This window comes from Rhinatrema bivittatum, chromosome 7 (assembly GCF_901001135.1).
Source record: "Rhinatrema bivittatum chromosome 7, aRhiBiv1.1, whole genome shotgun sequence".
Taxonomy (NCBI): Eukaryota; Metazoa; Chordata; class Amphibia; order Gymnophiona; family Rhinatrematidae; genus Rhinatrema; species Rhinatrema bivittatum.
In genome coordinates this window covers 261,578,916-261,594,762 of record NC_042621.1, presented here as the reverse complement: position 1 = coordinate 261,594,762, position 15,847 = coordinate 261,578,916, and the positions used below count along the sequence as shown (strand labels likewise).

General features: G+C 45.0%; 1 protein-coding gene across 1 annotated transcript in view; it reads left to right on the top strand.

Annotated features, from left to right (window-relative positions):
- UBTD1 (ubiquitin domain containing 1) overlaps window positions 1-15,847 on the top strand; it is an 88,862-nt gene that overhangs the window by 54,247 nt on the left and 18,768 nt on the right. The window contains exon 2 of the mRNA XM_029610158.1: window positions 6,840-7,067. Within this exon, the coding sequence (XP_029466018.1) occupies window positions 6,840-7,067 (228 nt within the window). The remainder of the gene's footprint in view (window positions 1-6,839; window positions 7,068-15,847) is intronic.

Sequence of the window (15,847 nt, the reverse complement as noted above, 5' to 3'; positions counted from 1 at the left end):
ATTGGGGCATTTTACATGGAAGTCGGGATGCTGGGCCTGCATGCGCGGCAAAGCAGCACGGTGGGAGGGGGTATCTGCGGGCTCTGCCTGGATGCTGCTACTGCACTACCTGCACAGATTGCCAAGTGTCTTAACATGACTGCAGACTTCTACAGAACCTTTGAAACGGGGCTGGGGTTTTCCGCTCTGGATTTCCTGTCTCCCTGCCTTTTCCAGCCCTAGCTCTTACCCCATCTTTGTTCCTAATTTGCAGGCACACCTCACTCGCTAGCCATGGCTGTTTTGGGGTTTTTTTTTTTCTTCTGCAGCCTGGACTTTGGATGGCATCCATTTGCCCACCCTGCTTGCCCGACAAGCCACATTCTCCAGCAAGCAGCCACATCCCCAAGCCTTACAATTAAGGATTACTGTGGTGTCGGAGGGCACAATAAGAATTTTTTTTATTTTTATTTTTTTTAATTTGCAGAGACAAAATCCACCAAAATCTGATTTGATTTAGAGGCCAGCGATTAAATAAGAAGTTTGGGTGTAGAGGACTTTTGGTAAACAGTGAATCCTGTTTTGCTTTCCACTCCCCCCCCCCTTTTTTTTTTTTTAAATCAGGGATTCAAAAGCACTGGGTGTAGCAGCTGGTCGAAGCTCCTCCTCGAACTGGTTCAGTACTGCTGCTGCTGCCCCAGCGCAAGCTTGACCGATCACAGAGTTCCCAGGGTTTGGTTTAGGGAGCACGGCACACCTAAGGGCTTTACACGGCGGCCTTCCGCTTAATTCTCTGGATCGGTATACTGCCCACCAGCCAAACCACTGGAAACCAGCGCACGCGATGGTAGGAAACAAGGTCCCAAGGCAGGACTCTGCCGGGTCTCGCCTGCTCCCATATCCACATTAGGCAGAGATTAGATACGGAGATGTATGGACTTTCTTCACTAGACTTTGCTCGTGCCCCTCTCGTATTTTACTTGGAAAATCTCTTCTCCATTTTACTTTTTTTCCTTCTGTCCCTTTCTGCTGATAGCATGAGAATGTGTGGCTGATTTTTTGTGTGAACTCGGCTGTTTCATAACTTATTTTCTCTACAAAATGAATATAATTTGAAAGCAAAGACAACTATTGTATCCTGCCCAGACCTCCTTTGTCCTCTTCTTTCCTTTCTTCCTTTCCTTTTCTCCTTTTTCCTCCCTCCATGTCATGGGGTGCCAGGCTGGAGTCGGGATTCACCCCCACAGGAAGCGGTACAGACCTGCAGGGCTGGGCGAGTGCTGGTCTTCTGCCTATCCAACCCCCCCCTCCCCCCCCGCAGGTTGGGTTCTGGGGTCGGTAGGGCTTGTCTCCCGGCAAACATCATGGCAGCTCACGGCTGCATGCTGGGCTACTGCTGGGGTTTGTAGGAACTGGATACAAACTAGGCTGGATGCTGAACTGGTACTGAGGGTTGTGGCAAGAGCTAGAGGCAGGCAAAGGTGAATCCAGGCTCAGGCTGGGGACTGGATATAGAGTACAAGCTCTATATCCAGTACAAGGAACCGGAGAGGACAGCGCAAGCCGGAACAAGGACTGGACTAGACAAAGAACAGGGAAGCTCAATGGGGCACAAAGTTGGCTAGGAGAACCTAGCAGGCCCAGAGGCCGTAAGGTAAGGCAGAGAGGGTCAGGAAGCGAGGCTAGAGAGTGAAGCAGAAAGCCTGGGTTGGCCGCAAGACAATTAAGCGAAAAAGGTGGTCAGATCAAGGAGCCGAAGTGACTCAATGATAAGCCAGCCTGGCCAGTCCACTGATGCCTCAAGTAGTGCAGGAACTGCTGAGTCGGGTGGTCAGTGAGGAGGCTGCTGTGGGAGCAGAGCTCGCTGGGGGCCTCTGCTAGTGTGTGAGGCTCTGTGGTAGATAGAACCAGGGCACAGTGAGGCTGCACAGCAGGCAAACCCGTGACACTCTGTTTAAGACAAGCCTCTTGGTTACCAGAATACCAGGTTGCCTGCCAGTGTAGCCGTTCCACATGTCAGCAGGCGAGGCTGAGGGGACATTGCAGTATTGTTTGTTTTAATGTAATTGCTCAGACTTGCTATGGATGCTGTTGGGTGGCATGAATATCTAGTGTTTCATTAGCTATGTCCAGCCATAAACAAGAAGATGCACAGTTAAATAGTGAAGAAGCCATTTTTTTTTTTTTTTTTAATATTCAGTTTGTACACTGCCTTTCTTACGTACAACTCAGAAGAACATTATAGTTCAAAACTGTTTACAGTATATAATAGCATAAAAATACAACATCAACCAGATCAGAAGAACTTTTATGACCTGGATTATATCAACCAGATTGGGGGCTATGATTAAAGAAAAAACATAGATAACCTCTTAAAGTAACTCGGGGTGGGTCAGCTTTTTTAAATTGTGATCCCAGTAACTAAAACAATTTCCAACAAATGCAATCTGCAGTTTCCATGGTGCACCCCTTGGTGATTACTTTAGGAGCAGTGGCATAACAACCAAAAAGGAGGTTGCCAGCCACTCTGGCCACCATGGGGCTCCACTCCAGTGCAGATACCACATGAAGACAGTGTAGGACATTAATTTAATTAAATGTATATTTAGCACCATAATTTCTTTGCCAAGCAGACTAAGTATGAGCAATGACTGGGGGGTGTGTTTTGTTTTTGTTTTTTTTTCTTTTCCCTCCATTTTAGCTTTCTGTCTTTGTCACTCTTCCCTCCCTCTTCCCCGAGAAGGCAAGTCCAGACAGCTCCAGGACCCTTTGCTGATCCAAGGGCTGGAGGGGGTGCCCTCCTGTACCTTTCATCGGTCAGCAGGGGCCGCCACAGTGGCAGCTGCCATTTTTTGCTTGGGCCTCAATGCACCACCTCTCTGGTTCCAACAGCCCTGGGGTGAACAGATGATGAGAAAATGCTCGGGTCTGCGCGCGTACATGGAACAGTCTAAATCAGGGATGGGAAATTCCAATCCTCGAGGGCCGCAAACCGGTCGGGTTTTCAGGATATCCCTAATGAATATGCACAAGAGAGATTTGCATGCACTCTGCCTCAGTCATATGTAAATCTTTTTCATGCATATTCATTAGGGATATCCTGAAAACCCAACCGGTTTGCAGCCCTCGAGGACCGGAATTGCCCACCCCTGGTCTAAATGTATTGAATGAAGAAAGAGAGGTGTGATGAACAGCTTCGGGTTGCAAGCAGTAGCACGCCTGTGAGTTTGGAGAGTCTCTTCTGTTTCTTGCAGCTGTTTGTGCTCACTTTAGCCCAGGAGACATATCGCCTGCAGACTCTGGGCCCCACAAATATTACGTAGAACCAGAAACCGGGATAGCGCGTGTCCACGACGTCGGTCCATTTCCCCAGCCTGCTGCCGTACCACAGACCGTTCTACCTTCACTTCCCCCTTTTTTCTTTTTAACACGTTCTCTCTATTAAATATTCAGTATGCTTAAACACAGAACAAAAGCATAGAAAGAGGAGATGATCACCATCTGAATGATTAAGGGGGTTTTTTTTATATAATTGAAATCCAAGTTTAAGTGCCCAGTGCAGAAAGGAGGAACTAGAGCGAGAGAGGCAATTCAAAAAAGAAAAAAAAACCTTAAAGTAAAACTATTAATGCTAGCCAAAACAACCTGCATATACAAAGTCAGGAAAAAAAATGCTGCAATTTAAAAAAAAAAAAAAAAAGCAAAATGGAATCCATCCATCACTTTTTTAAGGCTCTTCTGTAATCCAGAGCTAATTTTTTATTTCATAAAGCACTCCACTGGGATATTTTCAAAATAAAATTACAGTGCTCTCATGGCTCTCAAAATATAATCCAAACTTCCAGGCTATATTTTACATTTGGTAAGTTTTTTATTTAAAACAAAAATAAAAAACTTCACCAACCTTAGGAAGTTCATTCACTAAGCTGTGTTAGGTGTTCACTGTGCGGTAAACACCTTAAAGCAGCAATAACGCATGATATTTCAAATACCAGGTGTTATTTCCTGGCGGCTCTGGTGCAACATGTATGGTAATGAGCTGATTTGCATGCAAATACATGCAAATCGGCTCATTACTAGGCTAAAGTATGCACATAAAATAGTGCGGCTGGCCGGAAAATTCACCAGCCACGTTTATTTTCTGGAAAGTTAGCTGCAACTCAAAAGATGTAGCTGAATTTCCCTGGGGGCATTGCATAGTAACACCGTCATCCTAGATTGAATGAAAGCTGTTGATGCTCTGTTAACTTTTATAGGATTCCTTTTAGCCTACTGTTTTAGAACAAAGTAGAAAACTTGGTCTGTATCCAAGAAAAATGTTTCCTTCTGCGTTATCTCTGCAGCCATCAATATTCCTACATGGAACAATTTGTCCTCTCCCTCAAATCTTTGTTGTTCTTATACATTACATATTTGATGGTTTTGGTTTACAATTTTTACAGTACAGCAATTGGTAATGTATTTCATCTATTTACAGCTCCTTGCCTGCATAATCTTATTATCGGTGGCCCGAATGGGCCGAGTGTTCCATTAACCACAGTCACCGAAGTAGTCTTGTTTTACAATGAGTTATCATAGGAAGGAGAAAGTAAATTCATATGCAACATGGAATCGGGCAAAGCAGAGAGAATATCCTGTCAGTACAATAACTCGCCTCGTAAAACTTTAGCTGATTCTGGCACTTCAGCTTGTTCCCAGCTCTGCGGGTATGGAGGCACGATTTCTTCCTGCAAGTTTTCCCGCCCTTAGAGGAGCATGTGGGCTGCCCAGCCTCGTCTGCAAGGTTGCTTGCAAAATAGCCGTTGAGAGAAGAGCCTGCAGTTAGGTCACCAGTTTAAAAGAGCAGCACTGAGCCCTGGTCGGAGGCCTAAAAGCCACCATCTCAGAGGTGATAAGTTGTATCGTGTGTGTGTAAAAAGCGGCCGAGCTCTCCTCCATGGTAAGTTGCTCGCCCTTGGCTGTCGTGTTTGCAGTGCATGGCGTCTTCGTACAGACGGGTAGGAGGGATGACTGCTTTGGGAACAAGCTGAAAGCCTCTGTACCCACTGGCCAGAGGAAGATAGTTGCCTTTCTCGGTTTAATTGTTGTGCTTTTAGGTGCCCTGAGAATTAACTTGCATGTAATTTGAACGTTTTGGCTTGCCAAGGATGTAGCCGGTTTCTCCTTTCACAGGCCAGGATGAGCCAGTGTAAATGTGCACAAGACTGTGTGTCAAAATGCCATAAAAGAGGAATTATTTTACCACATGATGGGCTCCATTAAAAACAAAAAAAAAAAGAGAGTGGAGGAAATTCCCCTAATATTTTGGAAGATGTCTATATAATTTGTTGAAGAGGTTTCTTAGGTCAGAACTTATGCGTAGGATTTTCCCAGAGACCTCAAGGAACTGTTGGGAGCGATCATGGAAAGAAAGAAACCTAGCACATGTTTGGTGGGCTTGGCCTATCTTACTTCCTTTTTGTTCAGAAGACTAAAAAGATGGTGACAGGGTTTGATATTCCCGGGGTTCGTGGAATCCTCTTGTTCAGGTTACCGGTCCAAAGTTTAGATTTAAATATTGAGAAACCTGTGCAGTTGGATTTTCTGTTGCTTCTAACTGAGAAATATTCACTAAACCCACCCCCCCTAGATGCATCAAGCTGAGATGTTTCATCACAGGAGGGGGGGTCCCCCGTGATAGTGGAGCACCCCCCCCCCCCCTTAACGCGATGGCAGTCCTAACTGCCTTGGACTGCCATCACCTTAAAGGGCCGCTGCCCCCCCCCAAAGAAAAATCACGTGCAAATGGGGAGGTTGAGCGGAGGTCAGTGCTGACCCCCCCCCCCGGTCTTAACCCAAGGCTGCCAGTTGAGGTGGCCTAGAAGCTTCCAAAATGTAAAAAAAAAAAAAAAGACCCGTGTGGTGATGACCCCGGCCCCCACTTCCTCCTCCCAAAAGCACAAACGTAAAATGTGGCCATGGCCCCTCCCATTAAAAAAAAAAAATCTGGGTCCCAACCCTCCCCCCCCCCCCCGCCCAAAAGGAAAACCAAAACAAGTAGTGTTTCAGCCCCCACCCTCCTGCACCCAAAAGCAGATCGGGGAGGGGGGTGTCACTGTCACGTGAGGAGAGGGGGGGTATGGGCTGTCGGGGCCTTCACTATCACATGGGGGTCGGGGGATATAGACTTCAGGGACCATCGATGTCATTTGGGGAATGGGGGGATCAAGATCAGGGGCTGGGGCCATATTATACTTTTGTGTTTTGGGAGGGCTGGGGCCATCTGTTTTTAGTCCTTATTTAAGGCGTCTTGTTGTGGTAATTATTTATTTAAAAATTATTAGAATAAGAGGCCTTCTATAGTGCTAATTGTTTTAAAATGTGAGTTGTCTATATTTTTATTTTCATGATGGTATTATAGTGTTACTAATGTTTTCAAGCCTCAATTAAAAAAAAAAAAAAAAAAAAAAAAGATGAGGGAAGTCATTTCTAGGTCGCACGCATGAATAGTCATTTTAGCTATTAAAAAAAAAAAAAAAGGTTCTGTATTTCATTTTTGGCCATCTCATAAAAGGTACATAAAGTCAGAGAGTAGGCTTTACTTGGAACCTTTCTTGGACCTGATTTTCTAAATATTTTTTCCCATGGACACAATTGGGGGGGAAGGCTGTAGTAAATTAGGCCCCTTGTCTATGTTCAGAAGAGTCACGCGTGGCCACTGAGCAGCGTGAACCCCCTCTACTGCGGTTCACAGACAAACCGGTTCCAAAGCTGCCACAGTATTCAGGTTCTGCCCCGAACGTACCGAACTCTCTCCTACCCATCGTCTGCTTGCTTCTGCTAACCCTGTCGTGGGTCTTTTTTTTATAATTTTCTCCTAGGACGCAACGAGCCTCTGAAAAAGGAAAGGCCCAAGTGGAAAAGTGACTACCCTATGACAGACGGGCAGCTGCGTAGCAAGCGGGATGAGTTCTGGGACACCGCGCCTGCGTTCGAGGGCCGGAAGGAGATCTGGGACGCTCTGAAAGCTGCAGCTTATGCCGTGGAAGCCAATGACCATGAGCTGGCTCAGGCCATTGTGGATGGCGCCAGTATTACCCTACCTCACGGTAAGTGGCGCTTCATAGAGGCCCTAACACCGGGGAAGTGAATGTCTCGGCAAGGCTGTTTTTTGTTTTTTTTTTTGTCTTGATGGCAAAACTCATGCAGACCTACACTACAGTCTCTGCCTCCCACAAGTGCTTACAGTTCCAGAATGAGCACAGGGAGATCGAGTGACTTGTTCAAGGTCATGTAGTTACCGATCGGGAGAAAAATTTTGCACACAAACTTGGGGACAGAAAAAAAAATGATGGGAGAAAGTTTTAGGTTAAGTTGTTGGGTGTCATTACATGATCTCTTTGATCAGAAAACTGCTAGCTGTTTTGGTTAATGGAAAATCCTTTGAATCCGACCTTTTTGGTGGTTTGCTGCAGTGCTTTAGAGTCCGCCTCTCGCGCACGCTGACTCGCTCACCACAGCACAGCTTGAGCAACCCAGCGGGCTAATTCAGTCGTGCGGTGAGGCAGCTCTGTGCATCTCTCTTGCTGGCAGTATACTTTTTATTGTCGAAAGCCTGTTTTAATTGAGTAGGATAATGAGCTTTTACATAAGGAGATTAAAACAAAAAAAAAAGGTCTCTTGTAGCCCCTACCATGGTAGTGCTAAATGACAAGTGTTAACGATTTGTTTATAGCCAAAGTCCCTGTCTCTATAGGGACTTAAGTGTAAGAAGACGCCAGCAATAGTGGAAGCCAAATTATGTACTTAAAGGAGAACACATCATCAATGGCCCTGTACTGCCTGCGTCCCAGGTGTGGTGGTCTCCATCTCATCTCTCACTGCATCATCATCACTCACCACCATCAAAGTCTTAAATTGTCACTCACTCAGACAATAGTTACTAAACCCCCCCCCCAGTCATTTCCTTAAGCTTTGTACCATGTATTTGCTTTATCTATTTGGTCATCTGTTTGCATCTGTACACACCCGCACCCCTTGGTAGGTAGTCAACGCCCATTGGAGTTAAGAAAATGTGAGAAGCTCCAATTTAGGTTGAACAATAATTGCACCACAGGTGAAAGGTTTGCTTGGTAAGGCAGGATCTTCCAGGCCTGTGTTATAATTTAAATATAAATGTGTGCGCATGTGTTTATAAATATATATATATTTTTTTTTTTTCACTTACATAGGTGTGTGCTTTGGGAGGCAGGAAAAAAATAAGGGCCAGAGTTGTCCGCACCCAGGAAGCATTCCTAGATGAAAGCAGATCTTGAATAGAGGTGGCTGGAAATTCAGCTCTGATGTACTTTTGTCATGGGCGAATAGAATGTGTGTTTCATGTTCTTAGCTTGGCATAAGGAGGTTTAAATGTACACACATGCTTTTTTGCATTTTCAAAAAGTGTGCAAAAATTAGAAGGGTTTTAATTGTGCACGAGTACCTCTGGTGGGACAATTTTCAATGTGTGTGGGTGTAAGTTTGCCTTGAAAGTTGGTGGTAACTTATCTGTATATTTGCTCGCTTTCTTTTGCTGGCCCGTTAACAAAACTATGCCCCGTATAAATAGAAAAAAATGAAACCGCGTGGCTCGGTGCCGTGCCATGTGGAAGGTCCCCCAACTGGGTTCCCAGATTGGGCCCTCTGCACCCTGGGTCAGCTGGGCATGCTGCAGAGGTGGTGTTCACAACCCTTGGGAAAGGTGGGGGTGGGGGCTGGGGAGAGGAGGCAGTCCATCGTTAAGGGTGACACCGTGTGGCTGGGATTTAGATCCCGTCATACAGGCTTCCCCAAGGAGCTGTGGCACCTGGCTGTCTGCTTCGGGACCCTTCCTGACCAGGCTAGGGACAGCTATTACTCTAGGAGAAACCCCGCCCTCCACCCCACCCCTGCAGCACTGGCTCCAGTTGAGCTGAAAGAAATGGGAGAAAATATCAAGCCAAAAACGAAGAAAAGCAGAGGGCATCTGCAGTGTTGGTGGAAGAGTGTCCAGCCGCCCTAGGCGGTGATGTCATCGCATGATCTCCCTCTCACTCAAATTGCACATGACAAACGACTCCAGCTCCCAAAAACGAAAAAATGCCCTCCAGCTCTGTGCCTAGCCCACGCCACTTCTCATCTCTTCTGTCCTTCCAAAATTGCCGCTCTCGCAGGCTACTCTGCCGCCCTGCCTAATCCTTCCGCCGGCCCTGTGTCAGTCAGAACATCCGTCACGGTCCTGCCCACTCGCCTATCATTTACCAAATAATTGTTCTCACTGTTTAACGTAGGGCATAAAAATGTCAGAGACCAGTTTATTGCTAATTATAGCTGTCACATTTGACTTCGAAAACTGTCTTACAAATCAGATTTCTGCTTACATTTCTGTGCATGAAAGAGAGTGAAGGGGGGGAGGGGAGAAACGAATAAGAAGCTTGGAAATGTCTGCAACCACATAAGTAGAAAAGTCAAGTACATCTCTGGGATCCGGTGGCATTACAAAGCAGTACGTGCACGGTGATATCATCTTCAGGCTGAAATTCACGTATTATAGGTTTATTACCGGAGCAGAAATACTGCTAACTCTCTCCACCATATTACTTTTATGTTTATAATAAAAGGTGCCAGGTTAATTGCACTGGAAATGAAAGGTTTGTTTTTTTTGGGGTGTGGGGGGATTTCTTATAAATCCAAGCACAATGCAGTGTAGAAAACGGTAAAGACCCTGCTGTGGGAGCAGAATCTCCTGCAATGAGAGGATTCTCTTTCCCTGTTCCACGGAAGAAACTGGTAACAGAAACCTCTCCCTGATCAAGTGTACTTGGAATTGGTAGTTTGACTCTTTTTAATATGAAGCACGCTGACGAATTTTGACACACAGATACGTATCGATGATTGTTTTCGGCCGGGCCTGTGCCAGGCCCCCCTGTATTGCACAAACGGAGAAAATAAGAGGGGAGGGAAATGTTCTGCCGTCATTAGCAAAAGTAACTTTTAAAAGCAGTTAGATATTTTGTGAGAATAACTGGTTAAAAGTTAGAGCTTTTGGGGGGGTGGTTTTGGGGGGGTGGTTGTATTTTACAAGGATCGATTATGGAAACCTTTGATGTCTCTGCTACCTACTGGCAGCAGGTAGAAGGAAAGAAGGCCTGCCGCCTTGCTAAAAACGAAGCCCCTAGTTACTGTGGGTGATTTACTTCTGAACGCGAGGTGTGCTCATATGAATTTAGTCTTATCTTCCCTCTAAAATGCACGCGTGTTGGGGAGAAAAGTACTCTGGGAATCTTCTGGTAAGAGTCCTGTCCTGCAACTAAAACCTAGGACATTTGCAGGCATTTCTAAGGTTTAAGAACATTTCAAACGTTAAAGTATCACACTTTTTTTTTTTTTCAATGAATTGCTATTTTTAAACAGAAGATATGTCAAAATAAATGTGTCCGCATACCCAAAGTTACAGTTTATGGGGAGAAAAGTAGTTGCCCCCATACTTATATAGCTGGCAAAGTGATATGTACTTCAGTAACAGGCCACATGGGGGTCATTTACCAGACGGATCGCACGCGATAAGGGACGTTTCGCAAGCGAAAAGTCCCTTATTGCATGCGATACCAAGATGGGGGCGGAGTCGGCCCTGGAAGAGGAGGACTCGGGGCGTCACCGGGGCCGACGCCGCGGACGACGAAAAGGTAAGGGCCTTTTCGCGTCCTATTTCGTGCCCAATAGCTACACCTCCTATGGTGGCGCTATCGGGTGCAATCGCTGCCGGCTAGTGCAGGACCACCCCCCCCCCTGCCCCTCATTACCTAAAGTATCGCAGGCCTGCGATACTTTAGAAAATGAGGCCCATAGTTTGCAAACTGTTAGATGCATGTTGCACTGGTTTTAAGACAAAATTTTAGAAGTCCTTTTTGAAAATTACCCTGGCAAAATGACCCGCACATGATTATACTCACTATTTAATGCGGATCTTTTTGCCATGAAAATTGATACACATGCTTTCTAAAAGCAAAAAATATATGTATAAATGTAAATCTCACCTGAATGTGGTGTTAAATATACACTTTTACCTGCATGTCAGGCAGGCAATTTTATACAAGGATGTTTAGAAAATATTAGTGTTAATATCCACATGTCCACTTACCATGCCCAAATGCTGTATAACGTATAGGTTTGAAAGTTGTGCTCCCTGTGCGAACATAGAAACATAGAAAATGGCAGAAAAGGACTAAACGGTCCATCCTGTCTACCCAGCAAGCTTATGGTAGCATCTGCTGCGCCATACAAGTCGATCAATAACCATAAGAAAAAGCACATTGTGCTGGGTGACTTAATCATCAGAGGCACTAATTTGGGAGCTCTTTTCAAGGGAAACACTACAGTTAAAAGCCTTCCAGGATCATCAGCTAGTAGAAATGCTGTTCAAATAGTCAAGGCGATCAAAGAAGCAAGCAAAGACTCTAAAGTTGATATCATCCACCTGGGAACCAATGACCTTGCTAGAAACATCATCCAAGTGTACAGAGAGATTTCCACTCTCTGGCGAAGCAGATTAGTCACATGGTGAAGACTATTGCCTTTTCAGAAGTGTTACCTGTTCTTGGAAAGGGGAAAGAGAGGCTAAACCATATAGATATCTTCAATGCATGGCTCAAAACTTGGTGTAAGAAACAAAGTTTTGGATATATTGGAGGCTGGGGCTGTGTATGGAACAATAAAAGGCTCTGTCAAAGATGGCTTACATCTGTCTGTGGCAGGAAAAAGGGTCCTAAGATAAATTCAAATCCTGTGCCTTAAGGCATTTAAACTAGACAACGGGGGTGACAGAAATTAGAATGTCACCCCCCAAATACAAAGGAAATGGGTGAAGGGGATAACAAGTCATCTGAATAAGACACCAAACAAGTCCGAGAAAAGCTGGAAAGGTATGAACACAAATGCTCATAGTCTGGGCAATAAAATCCAAGACCCGCAACCCTAATGGTGGAGGCGGATTTGGACATTGTTGCTATCATGGAGACATGGTTCACAGAATCTCATGATTGGGATATGGCCATAGCGGGCTATAACTTGTTAAGGATAGGGAAGAAAGAAAAGGGGGAGGAGTAGCTCTTTATGTCAAAAACAATGTCCAAGCAACTGAGCTGCAAGGAAGATGGGATGGGGTAAAGAAGAAGCATTATTGGCTGTCCTAAAAAACAAAGATGATGGTGCATACATTTTTACTGGAGTGTTATAGGCCTCTGAATCAAACTGAAGAACTAGAGAGAGATCTGGTTGAAGACATCCAAAAGTGGGAAAGAAGGGAGAAGTAGTGATTGGAGATTTTAATCTGCCAGATGTAGACTGGAGAATCCCTTCTGCAGAATATAACAGAAGTAGAGAGATAATGGATGCCCTGCAAGGGGCTCTGTTCAAACAAATGGTAATGGAACCCACGAGGGAGGAAGCTATACTCTATTTAGTGCTCATTAATGGGGATAATGTCTGGGTGGGTGCCCACCTCAGCACCAGTGATCATCAAATGGTATGATTTGATATCGCAAATAGGATACAGAGAAGTCACACACAGACCTGAGTGTTGCTTTTCAAAAATGCGGACTTTGTTGAAATGGGGAAGTACCTGGAGGGAGAACTAGAGACTGGGAGAAAGAGAGAGGTAGAACAATGGGCCAGACTAAAATGAGCAATTACAAAGGCAACTGATCTATATGTTAGAAAAGTAAACAAAAGTAAGAGAAATAAGAAACCAATCTGGTTCTCAAAGGAGGTGGCTGATTAAAATAAAAGCAAAAAGAGCAACGTTCAAGAAATATAAAGGATCTCAAAGGGAGGAACACAAGGAAGAATATTTGGTGAAACTGAGGGAGAAGAAGAAAGCAAAAATTCAAGCCGAAGAAAGGATTACCAAAGAGGTAAAATGAGGTGACAATTTTTTTTTTCAGATACATCAGAGAAAGGAGAAAAGTCCAAAGTAGTATAGTGAATTTGAAAGGTGAAAAGGATCAATGTGTGGAGAGAGACGAAGAAATGGCAGAAATATTAAATACTTCAGTTCGGTGTTCACTAAAGAAGACCCTGGAGGAGGTCCGTCGCTAGTTAATAAGAAAATGGAGGAGGGTGGAGTAGACGACGACAACTCCATTTACAGAAGAGAATGTATGGGAAAAGCTAGGAAAACTGAAAGTGGACAAAGCCATGGGGGTCTGTGGTTCAACCCAAGATACTGAGGGAGCTCAGATGTGCTGGCGGGTCCGCTGCACAGCTTGTTCAATAGATCCCTGGAAACAAGCATGGTGCCGAGCTATTAGAGAAGAGTGGTGGTGATCACGCTTCACAAGAGTGGAAGTGGAGAGGGGGCTGGAAACTACAGGCCGGTTAGCCTCACCTTGGTGGTGGGAAAAGTAATGGAGACGCTGCTGAAGGAAAGAATAGTGAACTATCTACAGTCAGAAGAATTGCTGGACCAGAGGCAGCATGGATTCACCAGAGGAAGGTACTGTCAGACAATTCTGACTTTGACTGGGTGACTAAGGAATTGGATCGAGGAAGAGCTCTTAATGTGATCTACTTGGATTTCAGCAAAGTTTTTGATAAGATCCTGCATAGGAGGCTTGTGAATAAAATGAGAAGCTTGGGAATGAGCAACAAGGTGGTGGCCGGGATTACAAACTGGTTGATGGCTAGAAGACAGCGTGTGATGGTTAATGGAGCCTTCTCTGAAGAGAAAGCGGTGTTAAGTGGAGTGCTGCAAGGATCTGTGTTGGGACCGGTCCTCTTCAATATCTTTGAGTGACATTGCGGAAGGGATAAGAAGGTAAAATTTGTCTTTTTTGCATACGATACTAAAATCTGCAACAGACTGGACACTCCGGAAGGAGTGGAGAAAATGAGATGTGATTTAAGGAAGCTTGAACAGTGGTCAAAGTTATGGCAGCTGGGATTTAATGCCAAGAAGTGCAGAGTCATGTATCTGGGGTATGGTAATCCAAAAGAGCTGTATGTCTTGGGGGGAGGGGGAGGGTGAAGGGCTGTTGTACACGGAGCAAGCGAGGGACCTTGGGGCGATAGTGTCTAGCGATCTGAAGACGGCGAAGCAATGTGACAAGCCGATGGCTAAAGCCAGAAGAATGCTGGGCTGCATGCATAGAGGAATAACCAGTAAGAAAAAGGAAGTGACGGTCCCCTCACCTGGAGTATTGTGTTCAGTTCTGGAGACCATATCTCAAAATGGACAGAGACAAGATGGAGGAGGTCCAGAGAAGGGTGACAAAAATGGTGAAGGATCTCCATTAAATGACTTATGAGGACCTAAATATGTATACCTTGGAGGAGAGGAGGTTCAGGGTAGATATGATGCAGACCTTCAGATACCTGAAAGGTTTTAATGATGCACAATCGACAAACTTTTTCGGTTGGAAAGAAATCAGTAGAACTAGGGGTCATGTAATGAAACTCCAGGGAGGACGACGCAATACCAACGTCAGGAAATATTTCTTCACGGAGAGGGTAGTGGATGTCTGGAATGCCCTTCCGGAGGAGATGGTGAAGACACAAATGGTGAAAGATTTCAGATGTGTGGAATAAATACTGTGGATCCCTAAAAGGCTAGAGGATGGAAATGGAGAAAAGAGTGCATGGGAGTAACTTGCTGGTGTGGCGATTACTACCCTTAACCAATAATCCGTCATACTGTTGATGCAACTCCATTATTGCTCTCTGCTTTTACGCCAGGGGGGAAAAGGGGAATTAGATTCAGACAGCATCCAATAAGGACATTGTATTTTATGATCTGGAAAAACAAATAAGCATGGCGGTAACTTTGCTGGTGTTGGCCTTAATCAACATGCCTGATATTTTGGATGCAACTCCAATATTGCTCTCTGCTTCAACGGCAAGAGATAAAGGGGAATTGGACTCAGACAGCAGCCAACAAGGGCCCTGACTTGATGGTTTGTGAAACTAAGTAAGGGGGTGACTTGTATGGCACGTGAAATCGTGTTTGTACTTATTTTTATTTATTTATTCATTTTAGATCATTTTTTTCCCGTCCTTCCTACCGCCCCCCCTCCCCCCCCAAATTGATTTTCAAATAGCACTTTATGCAGAGAAAACAGGGTTTTTCAAAAATCAGGCTAATAAAGCCTAACTATGCACACGATTGTCACGGAAGGAGTGACTGAGTGGTTCGTTTGAAAACGCTGTACTTGGCTACCGCACACTGTTTGTACACTCACAACCAAGATATGAAGGGAGCAGAATTTGTGTCATTACTACCCTGGTTACTGTAACCAAGCAAGCAAGGGCTGGGACACGTTCATTAAAGGGGGGCACCCAAAAAGGAGCAGATGAAAGTGTGAGTATCTACATGGCCTTGGCTAAGAAAAGTCTAAAATGACTGTCCCGGTATCCCTAAATTGGATGTTTGTGTGTGGCGCTCAAGGCCTTGCTCCAGCATGGCGGACTTCAGGGTCAGGGGTATTGAATGAAATCTATGCTGGGGTTTGTTTTTTTTTATATATATCTCTAGAAGGAAATGCCATCCAAATCTAATCCCCTACCCCAAAACCTTTTCTCTTCATATTTTAAAGAATTCTGCCTACAAAACAGAAGCATTCTGTGGAGGTTCAAAGCTATCAATGTATCCTGCAGTAGAAGGGAGTGGAAGGTCAGCTACAGTTCATTAAAGAGAAGCTCAGGTACCACAGACACACAAGCCTCCAAAAAGGAGAAAAGTCCATCCTACTGTGGGCTGCGGGAGAGCTCGGCCTGTGGATCGCAGACGTCTGCGGTGCTCTGGTCTTCTACAGGAAACAAATTGCACATTTGTTGTGCAGAAACAACTGGAACACACCTACAACAGGGATTAAAGTTG